This window comes from Rousettus aegyptiacus, unplaced genomic scaffold, assembly GCF_014176215.1.
Source record: "Rousettus aegyptiacus isolate mRouAeg1 unplaced genomic scaffold, mRouAeg1.p scaffold_m13_p_14, whole genome shotgun sequence".
Classification (NCBI taxonomy): Eukaryota; Metazoa; Chordata; class Mammalia; order Chiroptera; family Pteropodidae; genus Rousettus; species Rousettus aegyptiacus.
In genome coordinates, this window is record NW_023416289.1 from 5,237,509 (window position 1) to 5,262,517 (window position 25,009).

A 25,009-nucleotide genomic window follows, 5' to 3' on the forward strand; every position below is an offset into this window, starting at 1 on the left:
AGGAAGAAAAGTTAGTTGCTGAGGATCTCTTTTAGATTGAGGGGAGAGAAGAATGAGGGATTATAAAGATTTGAAAACTTAGTGCTTTATTAAGGGGAGATGTAGATAACAGTACTGTGGGGAGAAGCCATGTGGACTGACAGAAATGTAGAGAAGGATACGTTTCATTTTCAGCACTGGATACCCTGAATGCATGTTGGCATCATACTGATATTATTAGTAATGATAAGATTATTGAAACGGGTTCCTCTAATGCATATGAGAGCCATTATTTCTCAAGTTTCTTTTTTTAATTTTAAATTTTGGCCGAAGATGAAGATAAGTAAATTGTACTTGTCATGTAGAAAAATTTTTTAAAAACAGTTATCATGTAATAATTCTTATGATATACTTAAAGGAGAATTGGAATGATTATATGAAACTTTGTTATAAGTATTTTTGTCTTTAAAACAACCATAAAATCAGTTTCACACCTAATATATATATAATTCCTTCATAAATATCCAGTCAAAGTTAAAATTTTCCTCGCATTTTAATTAATGTATTTTTACACTTAACTATTTTGGGTAAAATCAAAGAGGGGCCACATTACATTTGGTTGCTGCTGTATTTTAAGTGTCCCTCTTCGTTTTTCTTCTGTTTTTTCATCTTGGCGTTGCATGTAGTCAAGTCTCTTTTAATCTGATTCCCCTTCGTTTTAATTTTTTGTGCTGACGAAACTAAGTCGTTCATTGGTAGGGTTTCCTATATTCTGGATGTTGCTGGTTACATCCCACAGTACCTTTAACATGTTCCTTGCTCTCTGTGTTTCCTGTAAGTCATGTAATACATTTTTATTTTTAGAAATACACAACTTTTATGAATATCTACTGTTTTCCCGAACTGCTCTGTGGATGATTAAGAGTCTTGAAGGCACCTCTTTTCATAGTAGTAGTTTTTAAATGTAAAAATCCAAGATTTGTGATACTAAAAAAATAAAAGGAATATCATGGTTAGCTGCAAGTAGAAACTGTGACCTAGACAAATCACAAGATGAAAATAAGCCTTTTGGTGTGAACATGTCAGTTCACAGATGTGAAGAAAGCAATAAAATAATGGCTTCACTTCCATCAAAACTCTAAAAACAAGTCTAAGGGTAAAACTCAGAAGACTTTGGCAGATTATATAATATGCTCTTTTCTCTTTTAAAGCAAGTATTCATTGGTAGCCTGTGGGGAAAAAATGTTATATGTAATAAAGAAAAACCTAAAGAAGTCACCACACTAATGTTTGACACATTACTAAAATTAACTACAAATTTATTGTTTTGGAAGGTGGGTTTAATAAGAACTTTAAGTAAATAATTATCATGGCTCTTCTTAAAGGAGATTGAAGACTAGCACACTGGCTTACTATAAACAATTTAAGAGAGCTGAAAGGCCTTGTAAACTCGCTTTATATTTCAGATTACTGTGAGACACTCACTTTGCTTTTGACTGCAGAGCTTTTAACTCTCCTTTCGGCTTTCATGCCGCTTTTCTCCTGAGTCTCATCTTACCATTCTTGTAGTTCCTTTTTCTTTTCCTTCACTGGCTCTTCTTCATCTGCTAGCTCCTTGAACTTGGTGTTTTGGGGTTTCACTATTGATTCTCTTCTGTTAGTCTACATTGTCTTTCTAGGCAGTAAAACTCGTGCTTGCTCAAGGCTTGCGTTGTCTGTTTTTTGTGTTCTCTTCCAGTGGTATCCCCGTCCACCTGGTCCGCCAGGCCTGAAGCGGGAGTCCTCTCTCCTGGGAAAGGTTGAAATTTTTTTTAATTTTAACTACAGTGCAGTTTCATCTATGTTTTTGAAAATTCCTTGTTCTGTGTTTTATTCTTACTAAGGAATTATATCTATTATTTGAGACATTTTCATCCTTTATGTTGTTTTAAAATATATGAAGTAGAAATTTTATTTTTCTATATATTTTTCCCCAGTGGAGGAACTTGGGCTCTGCGATATCTAGTCATGTGATCATTCTCTTCTTTTTGGAAGTTTATAATTTCCACTCATGTGTATACACTGGTGATTCAATCATTTTAATTATTTGTATGCTTAAAATATTTGAAATGGATGAATTCCCTAATGTGGGGGTGGGGGGTTGTGGGAAAATTATCCTGCCAAGAGAGGAGACCTGAATCCCTACTCAGATTTTAACACCTCCTCTTTCTTGTCCAAATCTCTTTGCCGCTTCTTTCATGAAGAAAACGAGGAATGACAGGTGGTATGAAAATTTTCTAATTTTGTAAGAGGTAACATTCATAAAGGCTAGACACCAGCCTTTTTCATTCTGTTTTATATTTTTAGTGCTTGTCTGGAACCCACTAAATGTGATCTGTGTAAATCCTGAAGTTTCCCTAAAATTGAAATATGATGTCCAGATCTTTCATATTATTCCTCTCAGTCATGATCAAAATAATGCTACATATGATATCTTTACGTTACACTATGGTTTCCTTTTCTTATAAATTTTGGATATATTAATATGTGCCTTCTATGTTTTTTTTTTTTTTTTTTCCTTTTTCTCTAATTTAGAATACAAGTTTTGGGGGATAAGAAAGAGCCTTTGCTTTTATTTTGGATTTTTAGACAACTTGCATTTTGAAATGATGACAAATTTACAGAAAAATCACAAGGGAAATACAGAGACGTTCTTTTACTTTGTCAGGAATTGGAGAGTCGATCGCAGCGCCATTCCATCACCCCCGCAGATTTTAATATCTATTTTCTACGGATAAGGAAGGATAGTAGGAAGTGGGACTGAGAGGAGGAAAACAAAACACAATTAAGAATTTTTTTGACGGAATTTGATCATTGCTTATTAGGGAAAAAGAAAAATTAACATTGAAAAAAGTCTGCCAACTACCCTTTTGTATGTTGTGTGTGTATGTGATGTGAGTTGGGTAATGATCCACATTAAAAATGTTTTTACTTAACACCTCATTGTTGATGTTCTGTGGGAATATAGTTTTAAAATATTGTAATCCAGTAGCAGAAAAAATATTTGATCACATTCTCTATTGGTATCCGCTATTGAGATTTATTGTTAAATCATTGGGATTTGGATAAATAATAGACTACTGGAAAGCTTTACAGAAGTGAGATATGGTGGAAATCATCCACGGATCTGTGGATAGTGTTGGTGAGTTAAAGATATTTAAAGAAAACAGTAAGAGAATCTACATCTTATATACCAGCCCTGACCTCTCTGAGGATCCAGGCCCAAGTTTCCAGTTACCAGAGCTTTCCATTTCAAACTCAGTGTGCAAAAAAATTAAACTTGTCATGCACACATACGTACACACCCTTTCTTAACTGTTTATTTTCTCCTGTACCAGTCCTTGGTCTGGAAACCAAATAGTGAATCATCTTGTTCTTCAGTCATACCCCTCTCATACCTACTTGATTTCTACCTCTTGGAAAGGGACCTGGAAAAAAACCTAACTTTCATCCTAGCTTTATTACCAGTATCTATATAGTTTTGAGAAAGTTACTTCTGTGTTCAAATTAATCTCTTAAAATTATGGTATTTAAACCAGATATAGAATATAGTGGCTGTGTGACCTTGGGCAAGTCACTTCTCTATGCCTCCGTAAACCTCAGGTATAAAATGAGGGTAAGAGCAGTACATATCATAAGGCTGTTTTTTGAAAATTAATTGAGTTACGACATGTGTAACATTAGAGATAGTGCCTGGCACATAGTAAGAACTAAATAAAGGGGTGGATCTTATTATCATGATCATGATTTTTTAAATTGTTCACCCTCTGAGGTCTGGTCTGTCATTTTGTAATACTGCTCTAAGAGTACCTCTCATTTGCTACTCCTCTCTGTTATCACTGTTACAGGAGTAAATTAGTTATTTTCGTGTAAAATGCTCAGAATAGTGCCTGGCACTTGGTAAGCATTAGCTCTCAGTTATTGGTTGTTGTGCTTTTACATGGACAACTTCTCAGGTCAGCCAGACCCTTTGCTTGCCATTGCTCCTCCTTTGCCTTTAATTTCCTCTCCTGCCATCCAGATTGGTCTTTCGAGGACCAGTGTTCACATAATGTAGCTTTGTTTTGAGACCTTTGGTGTCTAAAAGGCCTCAGATGACTTAACAAGACCAAATAAAAACAGTATTTATGAAAGGTAAACTCGAATTTTGAAGTAGTGAAAAATTTGTTTTAGTTTTTTAAAGGCATTGCTTACTAAAATTGCCTCAAGTTTTAGAGAAAGAAAAGTTGTACTGATGATCAAATTAAGGTGGACTTGCTTCTTATTTATTTTGAGCAAAGAAACAAAACTAAAATTTTATTTGAAAAACTCAGCAGTTTAGTTAGAATAGAATGTGAGGAGTAAAGATCAGAAAGGTTGTTTTTTGTTTTTTGGTTTTCTTTGAGATACTTACATTAAGAAAACTAATGCATTTATCCAGGTTTAAATAAGGAAAATTTTCATTTGGTTAGTAATTCTTTACGGACAACTCTCATGTTTTTCGAAAGTCCTCAGCTTCTTTTTAGACTTTAAATGAAAATAGCTTCATTTCTCTATTTTAAAAATAACATTGTTGGCTTATTGTTAGAAGAACCCTAAGGAGCCTTATCTAATTTCTTAAAGAGAAGTCACTGGGTATGTGCTCATTTGCATGACCTGCTCTTTAACCCTTTGCTCATCTTCAGCTATTTTTATATTTTAAGTATTTTAGAGTATCATGAAGACAAGTAATTTTCTCCAGTAAAATACCGTGTTGGATTTTTTTTTTTTTTAATACTGATAGCTACATCAAGCCACTTCACCCACAGTTTTAGTTTTCAGATTTTTAAAAGTCAGGTTTTTCTGTATATTTTTGAAAACTTGACTGCAGGAAATGGCAGAGTGAGAGTTAATGTGTTACTTGGAGGGAAGAACAGTCCACTGGGGGTTAAATCGCAGAGTCTAATGGAATAATAACTGGTAGCACCATCTGCTGGCCTACTTCCGCAGAAGGAGTCAGTATTTTTAACGACATCTCTAATATTCATGCTGATGCATTTTGATGCTTTGTGCATTCATTTCTTTCTGTGCTTTGTTGGAATCTGGCTATCTGCTTATAGCTGTTGAGGAAACTCAGCTTTTTTAGGAGGAGTTTACAGCCTTTTTACTTCTCTAAATAGGAGGAACACTGGATATAAACTTGCCAAGGCAAAAATGTGTTGATAAATTACAATGTGTATTTGTGGAGGGTTGTGCATCTCTTGGTTGCAGCTTGCTAAATAGGCCATTTAGGAATCTTCTTTCAATGCTTTTTTCTTGAGCACTGCTGGGGTGGTGAAAAAGCAGAGGGCAAGCCTTTGTCTGACGCCAAAAATGTCTTCAGTGAAGAGGCCAAGAGGAAGGGTAAGTGAAAGCCTGAATGAGTGGGAGGAGGAGGGGTTCTTTGGGCTAAAAGGCTAATGGGATTGAATAACCTTCCTTATTACTGGCTGCTGCTGCGGGAGTCGTACTGCATCGCCATCTTGAGCTTGTTGCTGTTTTTTCGAGTCTTGGTTATTTGTTAGAGCCTGTAGGCCTTAAGGTGGCATTTTAGTGAGCGATTCTAAACCCTCCTTCCTTTCCCAGTGCTGCAGCACTGCTGTGACACCTTTGATGAGGCAGGTATAGAACAGATATCCAGTGAATAGCACTGGAATCAGCATGAAAATGTGTTTGGAAATTCCTGGTGGTTTTTTCCTTTGCTATAGTCAGAGGCATGTTTACGGGTAAGAACATAACAAAACTGTGATCTAAGTATATGTGGATGAATGCGTGTTTGAAGAGGATATTCTTCTTAAAATGCTGTTGATCTGCTTCCTGTGATATTGCTAAAATATTAATAATTTTAACGTAAAACTACAAAACTTGTTTTTTCCCAGAATTGCTTGAGCAAAATAATTATGATCTAGAAAGAGAAAAAAAATCCACATTTAACTCTTTCACGGAAAAACTAAAACTTTCTCTAATTTTAAGTATGGGAATGTCTGTTTACTAACTAGCTATGTTGCTGCATACATTGTATATTAAAATGATTTAAACAATTTTAGGTTCTAGTTTCTTGTGAAGCATAGGCTTTATTTTTCTAAAAATCATAATAAAATATAAAGAGTAGTCATTCTGTATTAAAATTGCTATTTTAAATTTATTTAAAAAATAATTTTCAGAGTTCTGGAGTGAAGGAAAAAAGAATACTTTTATTCCGAATACATAGAATATTTACAGGACAAAATTTGAATCAACTAATCAAGAATGCTGAGAAAATATCATTGGATCTATATTATCCTTTAACCTTCATTTTTAAAAGCAGTAGTTGAGCTTTTTATATCTACACTAATTTCCAGATCAGCAAAATGTTTTAATTTAAGATTTGTAGCGCTCACATATTTACTCACGAATTTTACTTCCTTAAAAAGCCTAATCTTAAATTTTCAGATGTTCATGTTGGTTGTTTTTTATGTACTCTGTATGTTGTGTAAATACTGTTTTGGTTTCTCTAGCCTCCATCTTCCAAGAAGAATGATGGTTCTGGGACATATACTAAGTTGCAGAATACCCAGGTGAGGATCATGTCTGAAAAGAAGCAGAGAAAAAAGGTGGAATCAGAAAGCAAGCAAGAAAAGGCTAATCGTATAATATCAGAAGCCATAGCCAAAGCCAAGGAGCGCGGGGAGCGCAATATTCCACGAGTCATGAGCCCCGAAAACTTTCCTAGTGCTTCAGTCGAAGGAAAGGAGGAAAAGAAAGGCAGAAGGATGAAATCCAAGCCAAAGGACAAAGAGAGCAAAAAAACAAAAACGTGTTCTAAGTTGAAAGAGAAGACAAAAATTGGGTAAGTTGGTTAAGAATTAAATGTAATGCCTTTGAATGTCTCATTAAAGTGCACTCTGTCTAGTCTTTTAGTTCTGATAGGTGTGTGATGTGTTTATGCCACATTGGAACTTTAAAAAGTTAAATACTATGTATACCCTGTGTGTTGTTTTTTTTTTTTTTTGAATAAATTAGGTAATATTTCCAGGACCTACTAAATTTCACTGTTCTGTGAATATGGCTTTTGTACATTGATATTAGTAAAAAATATTTAAAAAAAATATTTTGTATATAAAACAAAAAGGAAAAACTAAACCAAACTCATATTGCTGTGCCAGTTCCAAGTTCACTTTCTTTACAGAATATGTGTTACAGTTCTTCATAAGATTTGTTTAATTCATAGTTGTACATCATTGGACGCCTTATAGTTTAGAAACATGAAATACAGTGTTTTCTCATGAATTCACAACCGTGGACTAAATGGAATGGCAAGAAAACTAAGACCATTTGAATCAGCAGTTAGCAGCTCTCTGTTCTTCCAGTCTTTCTGGTTTACTTTATATAATAAAGAGGCCAGGTGAGGATTAATGCTCCAAGAGAATTATAAGGACAGGGAATTGCTCTAGGAGGGTACGTTAATCCTGTGTGTTTTTATTTGACAACTTATACATTTTCAGAAAATGTAATATTATCTTTTCTATGAGTATATTTGTCTTGCATGCAAGGGTGAAAATAACCTAAGTCCCACATAGTTTAGAATTGTTTTTGCAGGACTATCTGGTCATTTTTTGCAGGCTTTGTATGAAAAGTTTCAGATTAAGTATTTATTTAATTTATTTTCTTTTTTCCACACAAGAAAGTACACAATAAAGAATTCCCTTATTATGAAAACCTTCATTTTTTTTAAAGAAATTATTAATATATTTTGTGGCAATTTAGAACTAACAGTTTTGTAAACCGAATTCTCAGCATTTGAAGTGCAACCACCAAACTGAATTACATTATTAGATCCTGATGTCTTTCAGTCCAGACCATTAAATAACATGGGCTTTCTTGCCATAATAGAGCAATAATTAATATTATTGATTTTGTCATTTTATTTGCAGATAGCTAAAATTACATTTGAAACTTAAATTTCTGCTTCTTTTATATTTAAAGGTTTTGGTATGAAAGTATCTTATTTTTCCAGTATTATGTCTAGTTATAATTTAGGAAACCTCATTGAATTCTTTAATGTATTAAAAGTTAGCACAATTAAAGTTTTTTAGTTTTATCTTACACAGAGGTTTAGGCAAAGTAGTGTACTATTTGGAAGGGAATTTAAAAAACAATACATAAAATAAGGAAATTTGCCGGGAAAAAAGTTACAGCAAGTTTAAATTTGGGGGTGGGTAGGGAATAGCTAAAGGCAAAAAGAGATCAGAAGTGAATCTGGTTCAAGAAAAAGAATGAGCATAAGGGGAAATTAGATGTAATTAAATTATAATAGAGAAGCATGGATTTTTTAAAAATGTGGATTGATATGTTAGGGAATAGTAATTTATTGTGGTGGAGTATCTTACTCATACTGTGATGTTTGTATTTTTGTTAGAAATAGATTGTAACAAATTGTTTTAATATTGCACAGCATTGATCAATTTAGTACTTGTTTTTTAGAGATAGCATTCTTGAAAATAAGGTGAGAATTGTACTGGAAAGATAGATATGTACTTGGTGAGATTGAGTAGTTGCTGAAATTGTTGAGTGTAGAACTTTTTGATAGAGGAATTTATAAATTGTAGGCAGGTAAGTAAAATTGAAGTTTGCCTATTGTCACTAAGTTGTTAAGAGTAAAACACTAATTTCTTGATCGTCTGTGTCAGACAAAGGCAAAGATTATATTCATTTTGGAGGAAAAAGCATACTTGGAAATGAAATTCATATACAATCTAGTTTCCTGTATTAGTCAATTGAAAATTTTCATTACTCTTCTAATAAGCTACTACATTTTATAATTTTGAATTTGCTGAGTTTTTAATTTTTGTGTGAAGACATTTAAATGTTTTAGTTGCATCATTTTAATTAGCAGCATTTTATGATATATTAAATTTTTGTAAATTTTATTTTTCTATTAGTTTTGGATGAATTGGGCTGTTGCTAATACCAAATGATTGATGTCAGATAAAATTGAAGGGGACATATGTTGGAGCTTAACCATCAACAATGTGAAACATAAATTTTAAAAGTAACTAAACTTTTAAACAATGTTATGTTTGTTACAGAGTCAGAGTTGGTGTTTATTTAATCCATGTATTTGATTTGGTATACTCTAGGAAGACTAATCTGAAGAAAACCAATACTGCTTCTGCTTGCTGGTGTGTGTGAAACCTTTCATTATTTCTGTCACTTTTGTAAATTAATGTTTTAACGGTGTGAGGAATTAGTGTCCCTTTCAGGGCACTTTGATACAGTCTCATGTGATCTTTACAGTGATTCCGTGAGTTAGGTTAGGCATGCAGTATGATAATGTAAGTTTTTTTGGCTTTGGAACAAGTTGCATTTGTTCAAATCTCAGTTTTGTCACAGCCACGGGACCCTGGACAAATAACCTCTCCAACCTTTAGTTTCCTTATGTGTAAAATGGAGATAATAGTACTTGCCACACAGTGTTATTTTGAGGATAAAATGATATAATCACATTTAAAACCTGTAGAACAATACCTGGAATGTACTTTGAAAGTGTTCGCCATTGTTATTTTCTGAAAACACACGGAGCGAATAGCTGTTGAAGGAAGAATAGCTGTTGAAGGAAAAAGCCGAGGCCAGGAGCCACACCCCTTCTTCCTGCCTAAACTCATTCATCTGCCTAGGTTCCCTTTCCATCAAGGTTGTGTTCCTAAACAAGATGAGCTAAAAAGTCAGGACAGACAAAAACAAAAACAGTTGCTACTTGTTAAGAGGGATAATAGGTTAACTTAATGGCTTTTTTTTATATAAGCATTCCTCTCTTTGTCGGGTTACCTAGAGTAACCATTTTGGACTGGTAAATTTTGTTTGAAACATGCCTGCAGTTTGAAGGGTTGCCCACGGTTGTATGGGAGGGCATGAATTAAAATGGAAATGGCAGGTGTAAAATTAAAGAGTGAGGTAGGACAGGAAGCAGCCCTCTTCCACCTTGACATTTTTCATATCTTGGCAGTCAGGATCTAACAAGCTGCTTCTCAAGTAGAGTAGCAGGAGTTTCTTCAGTGATAGTAGGTACATAATAGATACAGGGTGGATTTTATGGAATGAATGAGTGAATGAATGAAAGAGTGGAAGGTTAACTATTAAAAGGTAACAGATGATCGAATTTGATTTGTTGAAAATAGAAATGACATTGTAATCCTGCATTAAACCACAGGGACATAACTGGTTTAGTAGTAGAGAGTTCAATTCTAAAATTCATTCTAAGACTTTCAGTAGAATTTTCTTATGGTTCCATTTAATTTTGGATGATGAAGTATTTTTAAATTTGGGGTTTATATCTTTGACATTTAAATTATGTTTCCATGTTGTGAGAATGTATTTCTTTGTATTGTAGATTATTGGACTAACATAGGTAGAATGCTTTTGATACTTAAAAATGTTCTCGTACCCTTATAAATTTAATTGGTAATAGTCTTTCATGATTAAACCTAAACTGTTCTTTTTTGTATTCATAATTATTTTTTCTGTTTGTTATAGGAATGCTAATTGTCAGATGCTAGAGTTAGAGTTTCTCTGAAAACGTCTAAATTGGGACATAATTATCAAATTCAAGTAGAAATTAAGGATGTTATGTTTTAAAGGAAAAGAATGAAACATTCAATGATCTCGGAATTATATTGTGCTCTTTATTGCTGTAGTCTTTTTGACCCGTCAAGAGGGAAGAAGGAAAATAACATTATTAATTACCTAGCATCATACACACACACACACACACAAATACACACAAATGTAGGTGTTCATTAAACAAAACATGTCAGCATATCCACATGTATGTCTATAGAGGGACATTTACATCTATATAAAATATAAGGGGAAATAATATAAATGAATAAAAGTCTGAGAAAAATTAGATAAATTATCAGAAATTGGGAATTATCACTTTATATAGTTCATGTTAATAAAGTGGCAGATAAGGCTGATTGAAAATAGTCAGGATAATAAGAATTTAGTATCTCTTTGGATGAAATATAAATGTAATCATTTAATCATTTCTTGGCATATGATAAAAAAGTTTGATAATCTAAGATGTCATTGATTATAAGACCATTATTTTATGTGTCGATAAGAAAGAAAGAGGATATTTCGAGCTAAAACTACGTGGGGAATATGTGTATCTTAGAACTGCTGAAGCAAAGTATTTTAAAAAATGTTTTTCTTTAATAAGAATTAAATGATAAATATTGACTATGATTATGACTTAGCTAATACTTGTTTCCTCAGCAACCGTTTATATGAAACTAAGTAATTCAACTTTTTGAAAAAAAAGTTCATCCTTAAATAGGAAGTAATTTGTAGTACAAGTTACCAAAAGCTTACGCTATAATGTTACTTTCACAAATTTAAGGATTAACTAAAATAAAGAACTCTTTTAAAACTTGATTATTTTTCCCAGATGAGTTTGTTACAATCTTGAGTTGAACCTTAAGATGGAGTAATTTCACCAAATTAAATATGTTTCTTAAGAGGTTTCTATTTGATAGCTTTAAAAATAGACCAGTATTTTTCACTTATAAAGAAAAAAATTATAATGTGAAAGTATTTTTGCTTGTTTCTTTCACTTATGATGAATTGGATTCATTAATTAGAACAAATGGACTAATTGGATAAGATAGCATTGTTTGTCCAATTATTGCAATGAGAGAATCAACAGGGGGCAATTACAGATTGACACTGTGTAGACTACAGCTTGTTACTTACACAGCCTGTACTAATAACGTGTGGGCAGGATGTAGATGAGTGCATGAATTACATCTGAAAATCAAATACAGACATCAAGTATAAACATTGAGGTTTTCTAGTGCCTAGACTTATCAAATGAATTAACATTTCAAATTTATACGTAACGTGGCATTGCTCTTTGATTTTTGAAACATGTTTTAAGATTTAGTTCTTATATTTGTGTGAATATCTGGTGCTGAAGTTTGCTAACATTGATAACAGGTTCCTTTAGTGTTTTAATAAAACAAAGCTTAGATGAAGCTTTTATTATAAATAGATTCTATATCACCTTTTTGCTTTCCTTTGCTATTTCTAGGAATAGCAAACTACCAGTTTATTTGAAGAATGTGTCTATAATGAAATTGTAGTTTCATTATAATGAAATTTTATTAGAATTAATATTGTAAACTCTTTGCGATCCATGATGTAAGAGTGGAATGGAATAGAACGCTCTTTGGTGATTGGATGTTTTACTTAACTGATTTTTCCCCCCTACTTTTGGATCATCTGATATCCTTCAGATAACACTTATGGTTATCATTTGTCATTGTATTGGCAATAGAGATTTCTGATTGCTCAAAAGTTAGGTTTTCTTTATCTTTAATAATTTACTAAAAGATAATATGGTTTCATGTTTCTCTTTATTAAACTGTGTTTATTGGTTTATATATCTTTTGAATTATTGAAGTTTAGTGTTATTTTAAAATCGGTAAGAAGTTGGAAATAGTAGAGTAGGAATAGAGAGACTGTGTTGTCCATAATGTTGACCATATTGCTAAACATGTGACTTTGACAGTTTATTTCACCTTTTGGAGCTGAATACCTGCCTTGCCTATTTCAGAGTTTTTCTCAGGATCAACTGAGATATTGTAGGCAAAAGCGCTTTGAGATTTAAAAAGCATTCAATAAATATAAAAGTTTTGGTATCCTGAATGTTTCTAGAGTAATCTACAGTAACCATTCTGAGCCAGTGGTTCTTAGATCCAGTGGAGCATCAGAATCTCTTAGGGAATTTTTCGAAGTCTATTCAAGGTCCTACCTACTAGATAAGTATCCTGGGATTGGGACCTACATAGCTATATATATTTTTTAGTATTATGTTTTGAATTAATTTCAAATTTGCAAAAATAGATCAGAATTCCCTTTGGCTCTTCATCCAGCTTCCTCAAATGTTAACATTTTATGTAACCAAAGCACAATGATCAAAACCAGGAAATAGAAACACTTACACAATCCTATACAATCTTACTGGCTTATTTAGAGATCTTGTGCAAATTTTGTCAGTTGCTCTGTGGGATTTTTTATGTTGTTGGTTTGTTTTTTTGGTGAGAGTCCAAATCAGGATCCTACGTTTCAATTTGTTGTCATGTCTCCTTACAGTCCTCCAATTGGGATAATTCCTCAGTCTTTGTCTTTTGTGACATTTTCAATTTTGAAGCATGTTGGCCACTTAACTTTCTAGAAAGTCTCTCAGTTTGTGTTTGTCTAATGTTTTCTCATTAGGAATCTGTGCTTTTAACAGACAGCCTCCTAGTGAAGCCTGCTGTGTACATTTAAGAATTATTGATCAATACCAACCTAATTTTTGTTGGTATCCCCTATATACTATTTTAGAGCTCCTAATAAACCTATATGACTTCCTTGTTTCCAAGAATAGAGTTCTACATAAGTAACTTTAAGTTTTAAATCTTTTTAAGTTTTTAAATCTTAAAATATTTATATTTGACTCAATTATGTAGCTAATAAAGACTTCAAGTTTTAGAATTAGCTTTTTTCCTAACATGGAAATGTATCCTTTCTGAACAGAAAGGGCATGTGCAAACATATTTGGACTTTGAAAGGTTTAGTAGGAAACTCCTATAATCTCCATTGTCTCTTCAAAGTTAGGGCTTAAAAAAAGATTTTTATGAGTTAAGAATGGTTAATGAATTCATAGAATAAGTTGCTCTTTCAGGCCTGTGGAACAATATTGAAAAAAAATACAGTATATGAAAAACAAAAGGATCTTTTTTCTGTTTTAAGTGCATTTTAAATTAAGACAATGAAGTTTTGTCTAAGATATTATAGCAAACAGTTTCATCCCCCTCTACCAAAAGGGGTGAGTGTTTAAGATTGATTTGGCAGCACTCATTTTTTTTTTTTTTTAGAGATTTAGGCAATATTTACCTATAAGAATAATGTTTAAGAACCTTAGTCCACTGATCTTAGAAAGTTTTCATTTAATTACCATTACCACTAGGAAGAAACAGTGTAACCTCTTCATAGTCACTTATAAATTAAAAAAAATGTTAATATCTCTGCTTCTGATTTCATTGAAGTTTTTATTTAGTGGGATGTCTGTCTTTAGGCAGCCACATGGATACTGTATCAGAATGTGTATTTCACATGATTCATTTAGCTTACCCAACACTTAAACAATGTGTTGAAAGGTATTAACAGGTTTTGATTTGCATTTTGTAGGAAATTGTTACTTAAGTAACTAAACATTCCTTTTACTAGTTTTGTTAATCTACAGACTAGTCTTAAAACATGCATTTTGGGTTGGAGATGGATAGAAAATGGGAGAATGAAATGTGTATTTGTACTACCCACTTTTACTTGGAGTTATCCTTGACCTTGCCATTGGTAATGACCTGCACAAGTGCCTGAGGTTGTATTAAGTGTTAAGTAATCACAGGAGTCATAAAGGTTACCCTTAGGAGGAGGATGTCACTGGAAGAGAAGGCATAAGAGAATACTTCTGGGTAACTAATAATGTCTCATTGATATAGAAGCTGGTTAAACATGTATATTCATTTGGGAAAAGTCGCTGAGCTGTACTCTTAATGTGTGCACTTTTCTGAATTTATGTTATTCTTTGGTATTAGTAGACTTAGATTTAGGGGAAGTGAGGGATTGTATTTGGAAGCATTCTGAGGTTGTGATATCTGCGGAATATCCATGTGGATATGTCTAATAAATCTTTATATGAATTTGAAGCTTGGGTAAAAGGTCTAAACTAGATATGAGAGATTTGAAAATCTTTAACTTTTATGTGATATTAAGAATAGATGAAATTGGATATGCCAAGTACAGTATATAGAGAGGGAAGAAGGCTGAAGACAGAACTTTGAAAAATACCAAAGTCTGTGGGTCAGGCAGAAGAGAGCTGTCAAAGACCGAATCCTGCTTAAAACCAACATACTAAGAGTAGGGAGTGGAAGAGGAGCCAGAGGAGTTTATTGAGAGCTAGAAGGGTGTTTGTGTCATGGAGCCAAGGGTGCAGAGAAGAATAAAGGGGTTAGTTATGCTTTGGTAAATAAAACTTTAAATTTCCATTGGATTTGGCATTACCAGGGTTGCTTGTGGCCTTAGGCATTAGGAGTTCAGGCTTTGAAGTGAGGCATTAATTTTTACCTCTACTCCTGCTGCTGGTGTGACTTTGAACAAGTTACTTAACATCTCTAAGCCTCAATTTCTTCTTATAAAATAAGAGCATTTGCCTTTCAGAGTTGGTGAACATCAAGTGAACTAATGCATGTGAAGTTCAGATGACAGTGGGTTGAGAAATGAAACTGAAACAGTATAGACGACTATTTTAAGAACCGTGGATGAGAAGAGGGAAGAACATGTGATAGCTAATAGTAGATACGATCTCAAGGAAGATTTTTATTTTAGGAAGGAAACCAGAGAGAAAGAGGGACCGGAAGAGGGAGGAAATGACCAATGAAAGTGGTGAGAGGGACCGAAGCGTAATTGTGGTTGGTTCCTTAAAATATTGTTTCATAATATCTTGTCTCTGGTTCCAGCGTAAGCCGTATTTTACTCTTATTTATTTTCATCGCAAACTCAGAAGACTGCAGATGAGATACCTAGTAAGAATTACCATTATCCTGTTGAAGGTGATAATCAGTACCAATACATGAATAACCTGAGGATAAATTCCGCTAGAATTTTTTCTCGCCTTAAGTCTAGGCATCCAGTTAACCAAGTTCTGCTGAGTATGCTTCCAAAATTGTGTCTTTTTTTTTTGCCTCTTCATCCTTGTCCCATTGCTCTGCATTGCTGACTATTCATCATTTGCTTTATCACTGGTTTGCCTGCCTTGCATTTAGTTCACTTCTGGTTGGATTGCTCTCTCATTTAAAATTCTCCCCTCCCAATTTTATTGAGATAGAATTGACATTACAATGTATTAGTTTCAAGGTGTACAGTATGATTCGATATATGTAGATTCGCAAAATTATTACCACAATAAGTAAGGTTAGTTAACATCCATCATCTCACATAGTTATGAATTTTTTTCTTGTAATGAGAACTTTTAAGATTTACTTTCTTAGCAACTTTCAAGTATTCAGTACAGTATTAACTATAGTTATATCATTAGAACTTATTTAAAATTCTCATTTTCCAGTTGCATTTTTTTTTCATTCGTTCAAAGACATTTCAGTGCCGTTTGTTGTCAATGGTGAATAGGACAGATTCTCTTTAAATTCTTGCCCTGGCCTTGCATTGGCCTTAACCTAAAATGTTAACCTCTCGCATGTCCTACAGGCCTTCTGTGAGCTTCACCCTGGTTATAAGACCATCATCCCTCTGCTTCCTCCTCCCACATTCTCTGTATTCCTGACATGCCCTTAACACTGTACAGTCTCCACTGTGGCATCGCCCTACCTAGGATGTACCCCGCCTCTTTCATTACTTGTTAAACTCCCTTGCATCATTCAAGTCTCAGACTTCACTTTCTCCGTGAGGCCTCCTTTACTCTTCAGTAAACATGAGCACTTCTTCCTTTGGGTTCACATTATGTCCAGTGCTAAGTTCCATATTAGCATTTTAACTGTGATGATATTCTAACAATGACTTAAGATTAGTAACTGGGTCTCCTTTGTCATCAAATCTTAGAATTTAGGAAAGTGCCTGGCATATAAAAATAAGATGTAGTGATCATTAGTTGAAAAATCACTGTGTCAAGACTTTGCTAAGAGGTAACTTATATTATCCCACTTAATTCTCTAAAACAATAGAGGCAGCTTTTACAATATCTCTATTTTCCAAGCATGGACACTAAGACAAGAAAGAGACCAAGTAATTTGCCCAGTGTCTCACAGATGGGTAAACATTGAACTCAGGATTACAATCTTTGCCCCTGTGATTTCAAAGGGGATGCCCTTAACCTCCAAGTTCTCTCACAGGAGAACTAGTAAATTATTGTTGAAAAATTCTGACATATATCTGAAAGTATTTGATGACTTTCTTTGTTTGGAATACAGATATCTAAAATACAGTTTTCCTGAACAGCACTTATCATGGTCTGTGATTAGTATGGTACTTTGAGATCAAGTCCTCCCATCTGTTGAAACAGTTAAGGAGATATGGGAGCTCTGTACCTCTATTTCTAATCTGGAAAAAAAAATCAAAAACACACTTTAATTTTAGACATTTGTATTTTACGTGTGTGCAAATATTAATATATATATATACACATACACATGAGAGGCAAACTGTTAAAGCATAAAAAATAAAGTTTTTAGGAACAGAGTACATTTAAGATAAGCCATAACATATATGAAATCATTAAAGAACAATTGTTAAATTGTTTTAAGTTAGGGAGACATTACTAAAGGGGAGAAAGAAACAGGCTTTCAGGGAATAGGGGGGATTCAGGGACATTAGTGGGATTTGAATTTAGTAAGAGGTAGAAGGAAAAAATTCTTCATTTCAGATCTACAAGATAATAAAAGTTATTTTTATTGCTAAATACAGTTATATCACCTGATATTTTTCCTGTGAAAAATAATGTTGAGCCTGAGAAGTAATAGAACTTGAGTACCTTCCTGTGCTGAGAAGAAGCATGTTGACTATAATAGTGATTTGTATTTGCTCCATTAGAATACAGCTTTTGTCTTGAAAATGCCATATGGATTTCGTGATAATTATCATCAGTTGAACATTCAAGTGATACGAAAGAAAGTTTATCACGGTTATCTTGATTTGACCAAAAATGGAAAAACGCAGGGATCTTACTGTTTACTCTTTTCCCTCTTAAAACAGCAAGCTTATAATTACATTGGGTAAAAAACAAAAAAGAAAGAATGAGTCTTCAGATGAAATATCTGATGTGGAGCAGATGCCACAGCATACATGCAAAGAGGAAGACTCTCAAGTGAGTATTCACTTTTGTTTCTGAGAACCGAAGTACTGGTAGAATTATTTAGATAGCATAATTTTGCTTTATGGATTTTTAGACCACAGTTTACTAGTAAAATACATTTTATTGTATAGTAAAGCTTAGTGTGACAGCATTACCACAATATAGTCCTAGCAATATATAGCCCTGGGAGGAAACTGACATAGCCTCTCAAACCACTTTTTTTTTTTTTATAATGAAACTAAAGCCCAGAGAGGTTGAGTAACAATCTAAAGTTTCTGCTGGCTTTTAGCATGGAGAAGTAGCTAGTGATACCCTGTACATAGAGTGCTTTTGAATGAACTTAATGAAAAACACCATAATTTTTAAAATCACCTACAATGATAAAGCAAATGTATTAAGTCATTTCTAGAGATAAGTCCTTTGATCTGCTCTGTCAAAGAAAAAAACAACCATTTATATTCAAAATCCCCTAATGTAGACAAAAATACTGTGCGTTTTGCCCTTTTATTTTGAATAAGTGGATATTCAAAATAATCTTGTGAAGTTAAAAAAATATATAGTGAAGGTCATAATAATTCAGGCCACCCTCTGCTCTCTAATAATTAAAGCACGACTATAGGCCGTAGGGGTGGTGGCAGTTGTTGAATTATGGGGCCAGAAAGCCCCTGAACGGCCTTTCTTCTTCCTTACGCAGCTTCTTGTCCAGTGGGAGAGTAGTGGCTCAAGGCTCCTGGGCTGCTGCAGGAGTTGAGGTAAGGGCAGTGACCGAAGCTCCTGATGTTACATGGCCTGGCTTTCTCTTTATGTTATCCTTAACCTAGGGAAACTTTTAAGTATTCGATATGAGAAAATTCAGTTTATTTTTACTAGAGTAATGCTGGCCATTTTTCCATTATGTAATTACCAAACAGTGACATGGCAGGACAGGTTAAAATGGCACATCTCTTCCATACCTTGGACTCTAGTATTTGTTTACTTTGACAGGTCTTGCTCTAAAACACATAGTCACACTCACAAATGGGGCAGGTTGGAAGTATTTTCTAATAAACACTTATAAATCTGTATTATCGACATATTTAAATGTATCGTCATATAAGGTCTAAGGTTCGGAGTCGGGTAGAAGTTTAAAAATGTAAATATGATACTTAATTTTTTACTTTTAATCTCAATAGAGAGCACTCTAGTAGTCTGATAATATTTAGACTTAAATTTTTTAAAGCCTCTGCAGCAGATTATATTAGGATTATGAGAGAAAACAAGTAATATGATACCACAGTTATGTCATTTAGAAGCATGTTTCTGACCTCTTATGTAAAGTACTATAGCCTGATCTTTGCAGCCTTTAAGACATAAGGAAAAAAGGTAGAAGAAATTTGAGGAAAGAATTTGTCACTATTTTAAATTGTGCTCTGTAAAACATCATGGAGAAAGAAAGCCAGAAAAATCACAGCCAAAACTGTGGACGTCAAATTACTTTTTATATTTTTAAAGTAGTTGACCGAAAAGTATGACAGTAAGATAATCGACGAGGGTGACACCTTGTTTGGATTCGCCTGATATCTAACTATATAACTTAGTGGAATATAATTTATAATGAAGTCAGCTGTAATCTTATAATTCATAGACAAAATCTTTTAGACAAATAAAGTCTTCATAGGATTAGAGAGCAGTTTACAATGAGTGGCCCATGTTCTGTCTTGTTAAGAATTACCTGAATGCGCACGTCTGTGAGTTCAAAGGATTCTTTCAGGCCACTCATTTTCTATTGACTGAAGACCAAATGAAGCATTTCAAAGCATTAATAGATGTGTAAGCAAGTAGAAAGGAAACTAACGCTGAAAACATTGAACAGTGTTCTAAAAGTATACTGAATTATTCGCAGACTTCATTATTTAGAAGATTTGTGCCTGGTGAGACACAACATTGTTAATACATGTTATTGTTAGAATAATAAATGTCACTGTCAGTTATTAATTTAAATTAGTCTTGAACGTTAAGAACTGTGGGATGCCTGTAATAGAAATCTAAAAACTCCTTTAGCCTGCTATTAAATTAGAGATCCTTGGAATTTTTCCCCCCAGGGAGAAAGAAATTTTTTATATCTTTCACAACAAGATATGGGAAAATTAGGTTTCTGGAAGTCCCATTTTTTATATGCCACCTTCCTGTCTCCAATATTAACAAAGTGGTACCTTGGGTAAATGTCCTCTTGGCCAGGAGATAATGATGCATCCTAAATGAGGCATGAAGTTGTCTACTGCATTTGGCTGAGCTAACTCACCATATTAGTACCTTTCTTTCTCACAGTATTCTACTAGAGGCAAAGGCACGTTAAAGGCCACTGCAGCCTTTCTGGATGCAAATAACAAGTTTGTCCCACACTGCTCCTGATTCAGCCATTCTTGTCTTGGCTATGGAAATATGAAAGACGTACTAAATTGAAGACATTGTCAGAAACCAAAAGGAGAAGACAAGGGTTATTTGCTGGTTACGTTTCAGGAGGGATGTTATGGGAGTTACTGAATATACAAAAGAAAATGAAATAGGAACAGGAAGAAGGGGTAGATTTATACCAGATACAGAGCAATACAATAGTTGGCTCAGATGCTTCCACCCAGGAGATTTTAGGGAGGTGGAAGAAAGCAAACCTGAGTCCTTTGGGATTTTCAAATCAATATGAGAGTTTCTTTTTATAGAGGGAACATCAAATAATATTAGCTATCTAGGGAGGTAAGTAAAGCCATGTGTATTTGATACCTGATTTAAAATTACTTAGATTATTTAAAAACTATTTTACTACATGTAATACTTTTTTAAAAGCTTGCTTCTGTTTTTATGATACTGATGTTCCTTATTTTTAAGGAAAGATAGTAAAGTTAGTAAAACACTGGTTCCTCTCTTATTCACATTTAATTATTTCCATAGATTTTATACTTTATTATTTTGTGTAATTCTTTTAAAATGTTTCATATCATTTATTTTTTCTGTTTTAAATGTAAGTTCATGGGCTGTGGCAAATATTATTTAATCTCTTTTAGTTTTATATCCCTGATTAATGATTTAACCAGTATTTATCTCATGCACATTTTAGGTTTTGGGCAAAAACTACGTAAGTTTTAATAGTATAAATATGTGCTGCCCAAAGTGTGAAATAGTTAAATAAAACAGGTGCCTTTTTACTTGTATTAGTAATAGTTTCTAAAGAAAATTAATTAAGCAATTACTAATTACTAATAAAATATATTTTGCCCAAAATGTGAAATAGTTAAGTAAAATAATCTTTTTGTTCTAAACAATTTCTAGAGAAAGACAATAAAGGTATTACTAATCTTTGTTATTTGAAACTTTAGGAAGTTAATCTAAAGATTGCAAACCTGGATAAGGGAAAATTATAATAATCTTCCTTTAATTAGGAAAAAATGAGAAAAGATGAATGTTGCATACAGTTTTGAAATTTTAATATATAAAACTGCCACACTGGTGTAATTTTTTTTAAAACCTTTCCTTTAAAATAAATCACGTAAATATGATCCTTATGGTTCATTACAGAAAAGAAGATCAAATCGACAAATTAAAAGGAAAAAGTATGCAGAAGATGGAGAGGGGAAACAATCTGAAGAAGAGGTTAAAGGCTCTGTGAAAATAAAAAAGAATTTGCCTCCTTTACCTGGTGAACAGCCTTTACAGTTATTTGTGGTAAGGCAGATTTGGGATTATGACAGCAAAACATTTTAAACCAACATAAATTCCTTAAAATGCTTTCATTAGCTTTCCTCCTAAAACCTTTGCCGACTTTTGCTCCTAGATTCCTTAATGTAGTTAAGAAAACCTTTAATAGTTCCAATCAGAAAGCTAGGGATTCATCTACTTCCCAAACACGTAGTCCTAAAACTCCTCCAAACTCTCTCCTTTCTGTAGCATATTTCTAAGTTACAAACTTGATCATAGTACTTTTCTGTTGAAAACTATAATAGTATCCTAAGTCTTCAAAAATATTGATGCCTTCTTAACACAGCCTCTGAAGCGCTTTATATGGAGTTTCTGGCCTTGTCTCCTGCCACTTCTTTCCAAGCACCCAGTCCACTGGCTTTGCGGGCATAGTTGCCCAAATGCTTTGTTTTGACACCTTTACGTCAGTGCGTATGCATTTTTCTCTTTGTGTAATTTTTCTCATCTTCCTTATCTGGATTGTGAAGAGCCACTCTACTCCGCTAGCTGAGTTCTGGCTCCTTGGGCAAGTAAGCACTTACCTTCTCTGTGCCTGAATTTCCTACCTAACATGTCCAGAGTAGTTGCAAGGGTTAAATTAGTTAACATACGTGCTTAGAACAATGCATATCACGGTGAAGCATATCTTCACTGTGGTGATGAGGCCCATAACAAGGACAGTAATGACGATTTATTTTTCATTTTTGTATTCCTAATGTTTAACGTGGTGCCTGGCACATGTGCTAGATAACCGTAAATGTTTATTGAATTTTCATGTAGTCATAAATATACAGAGTGGAAGCTGGAAAGGAATTTTCAGAATGTGTCATTATATTTTTCCTCCCTCCTTCAGGAAAATCCAAGTGAGGAAGATGCTGCAATTGTAGACAAAATATTATCTTCTAGAATTGTGAAAAAGGAAGTAAGTGATGGTACATTTTACTTTTATGCTTCAGTATTCCAGGGCCTGATAATAAAAGTCATAATTATTGATTTTATTTTCATAGATATCACCTGGAGTGATGATTGATACAGAAGAATTTTATGTAAAATACAAGAATTAGTAAGTATTTCAGTTAGAAAAATAATAGAAAGATGTTGATTTAAGAATAAATATATTTAACTATATTAAGATAAATTTATTTTATCTGCATTTTAAGTGTTATTATTATATCATGATCTTAAGCATTAATGAAGACTGAAAATCTTTCATGTTACAGTCAAATTTTTTTTGGAAAACAATGATTAATATCAAAATGGAGGAATCTATAATACGCTTTTATAAATTATAGACATTATTACATTTGAGTTTGACTTTTCAGAATTCAACTTTTTCTTATACTTTGGTGAAAGAGTTTTAAATAAAGTAATTGTTTTCAAAACAAGTTAGCTCTCTGTTCTTTTCAAAACTATTACAATGAAGAGATAAATGATAAATCCTATCTTGTTACCTATATGATTCAGTTTATCATTCTGTTTATAACAAATTGCAGACATTAGACTACAGTTTTAGGATATAGTGATCAGAGTGGCTATTGGCATTTAATAAAATGATGAACTGCTTATTTGTAAAGTGGAAGATAATATTTTATACTGGAATTCTATGATTAAAAATAAATCTAAATAAACCAAAACATGTATTCTAATATGTTGCTTTTATAAAAATTTTAGCTCCTATCTTCACTGTGAGTGGGCCACAGAACAGCAACTCCTGAAAGATAAAAGGATCCAGCAGAAAATCAAACGGTTCAAATTGAGACAAGCACAAAGAGCACATTTTTTTGCAGATGTAAGAGAAATAAGTAAATCAGATGATTATGTGTTGAACTCTGAAAACATGTAGTATTACCAATCAAAACTTCATTCTTTATTTTATTTCTTAGACTTTAAACTTTGAAATTTGAATACAAATGCTATCTACATTTTTTTTCTTTTCCCAAATTTAGCTTGAAAAGTAGCTGCAACAGGAACATAGATTATTCAAATAGTAGATATAGTCTGTATTTTAAATTAGTATGTATTTAAATACTTAGAGTCGAATGTGAGTATATCTCAGAATTTTAGCAACAAATTCAAATAATGGAAATGAAAATGTAGCAAATAAATGGAAAATAGTATTTTGCAGTACATGAAATTATTTCATATTTTCTGTACCAGCTATATATATGAACAGAACGTCATCAAAAAAATTTGTTTACTCTTCTAGGCTTTACTAAATAGTCTCATGTCCCACTCCTAATTTTTTTTTAATAGCCTATTTTTGGTGCAGTTTTAGATTAGTATAATTTTCACTATCTTTTTAATTTGAATATTTTTTAAAACTTTTTATTTTGGACAATAAAGTTGCAAGCATTATACAACAAATTCTAACATATTTTTATTAGATTCCTTAAATATTAACATTTTACTGTTTTTGCTTTATCATTCACATTCTTTCTCCCTCTGCAAACTTCTCTCACATGCACTTACATTTTTTTCTAAACCATTTGAAAGTAAGTTGCAAATATTTTTGTATTTATTTTCTGAAAACATTTTCTTAGATAATAATAGTAGAATTGACACTGATATTAGTATGTTTATAGCAAAAATTGTATGCGCGCTTATTCTGGTCCAGAGGGCAATCAAGCATTACATGTTGAATTCAGTTGTTATGTCTCCTTTAATCATTCTTACTTTGTTTTTTACTTTTTTTAAAAAAAAAAAATAAATAATGTAGATGATTTATTTGGTAGAATGTGCCTAAGTTTGGGATTGTGTGATATTTCCTCAGTATTCAGTTCATGCATTTTTTAAAAGAACACCACAAAAATGATGCTTGTATTCTTAGTGAATCATATCAGGATATACATGGTACCTATTTCAAGTAGTACATTTGACAAGTAAGAAGTGATTAAGCAGTGAGAATGAGGAAGGAAGAACCAGTTTGAGTTAAGTATAATTTGTACAAATTGATAACTTATTAGATGTGGAAGATTAAAAAAGAAATCTAATATGACTTCTCCATTTTGGGCTTGCCTAACTGAGACCAGGGTGTGGAGGGAGAGGTGCTGTGTTCCCATTACCATGGGAAGAAGGATCAGCTGAACAGTAAATGGGAGCAAAGAGTCTGAGATAGCTCAGATAGTTTGCACTCAGTTAGTTTGCATAAATTCTTGAGCACAGGAAAGAATGTTTGATCAACTGAGAGAGATGAACCTGCAGTTGGTCTTCAACTTTTGGACTTGAGGAAAGTAGTGACAGAAAGGTATAGAGGCTTATTTGGTTGGTTTATTATATGTAACATGGTGATTCATAATATACATAAATATCCTAAATATCTTTTGGAAATTCAAATAGAAGTATTCCATTTATTGGAAATGTAATTAAAATCAAACTTATGTGTCCTGTAGTGACTAGCTA

General features: G+C 33.0%; 1 protein-coding gene across 17 annotated transcripts in view; it reads left to right on the top strand.

The window, feature by feature from the left end:
- Positions 1-25,009, top strand: part of CHD9 (chromodomain helicase DNA binding protein 9) — a 158,486-nt gene that overhangs the window by 74,805 nt on the left and 58,672 nt on the right. For 11 of the 17 annotated variants that reach the window (XR_004954206.1, XM_016142394.2, XM_016142395.2 and 8 more), the window contains exons 3-8: positions 6,513-6,844; positions 17,803-17,914; positions 21,452-21,598; positions 22,464-22,532; positions 22,618-22,673; positions 23,282-23,399. Coding sequence is in view for 16 of the 17 variants with exons in the window: in XM_016142394.2 (XP_015997880.2) it covers positions 6,513-6,844; positions 17,803-17,914; positions 21,452-21,598; positions 22,464-22,532; positions 22,618-22,673; positions 23,282-23,399 (834 nt within the window). In the remaining variant the exon portion in view is untranslated. Of the gene's footprint in view, positions 1-5,297; positions 5,380-5,405; positions 5,742-6,512; positions 6,845-17,802; positions 17,915-18,596; positions 18,655-21,451; positions 21,599-22,463; positions 22,533-22,617; positions 22,674-23,281; positions 23,400-25,009 lie in introns of those variants that run through there. The other 6 variants (XM_016142403.2, XM_036231275.1, XM_036231274.1 and 3 more) reach the window with 3 other exon arrangements.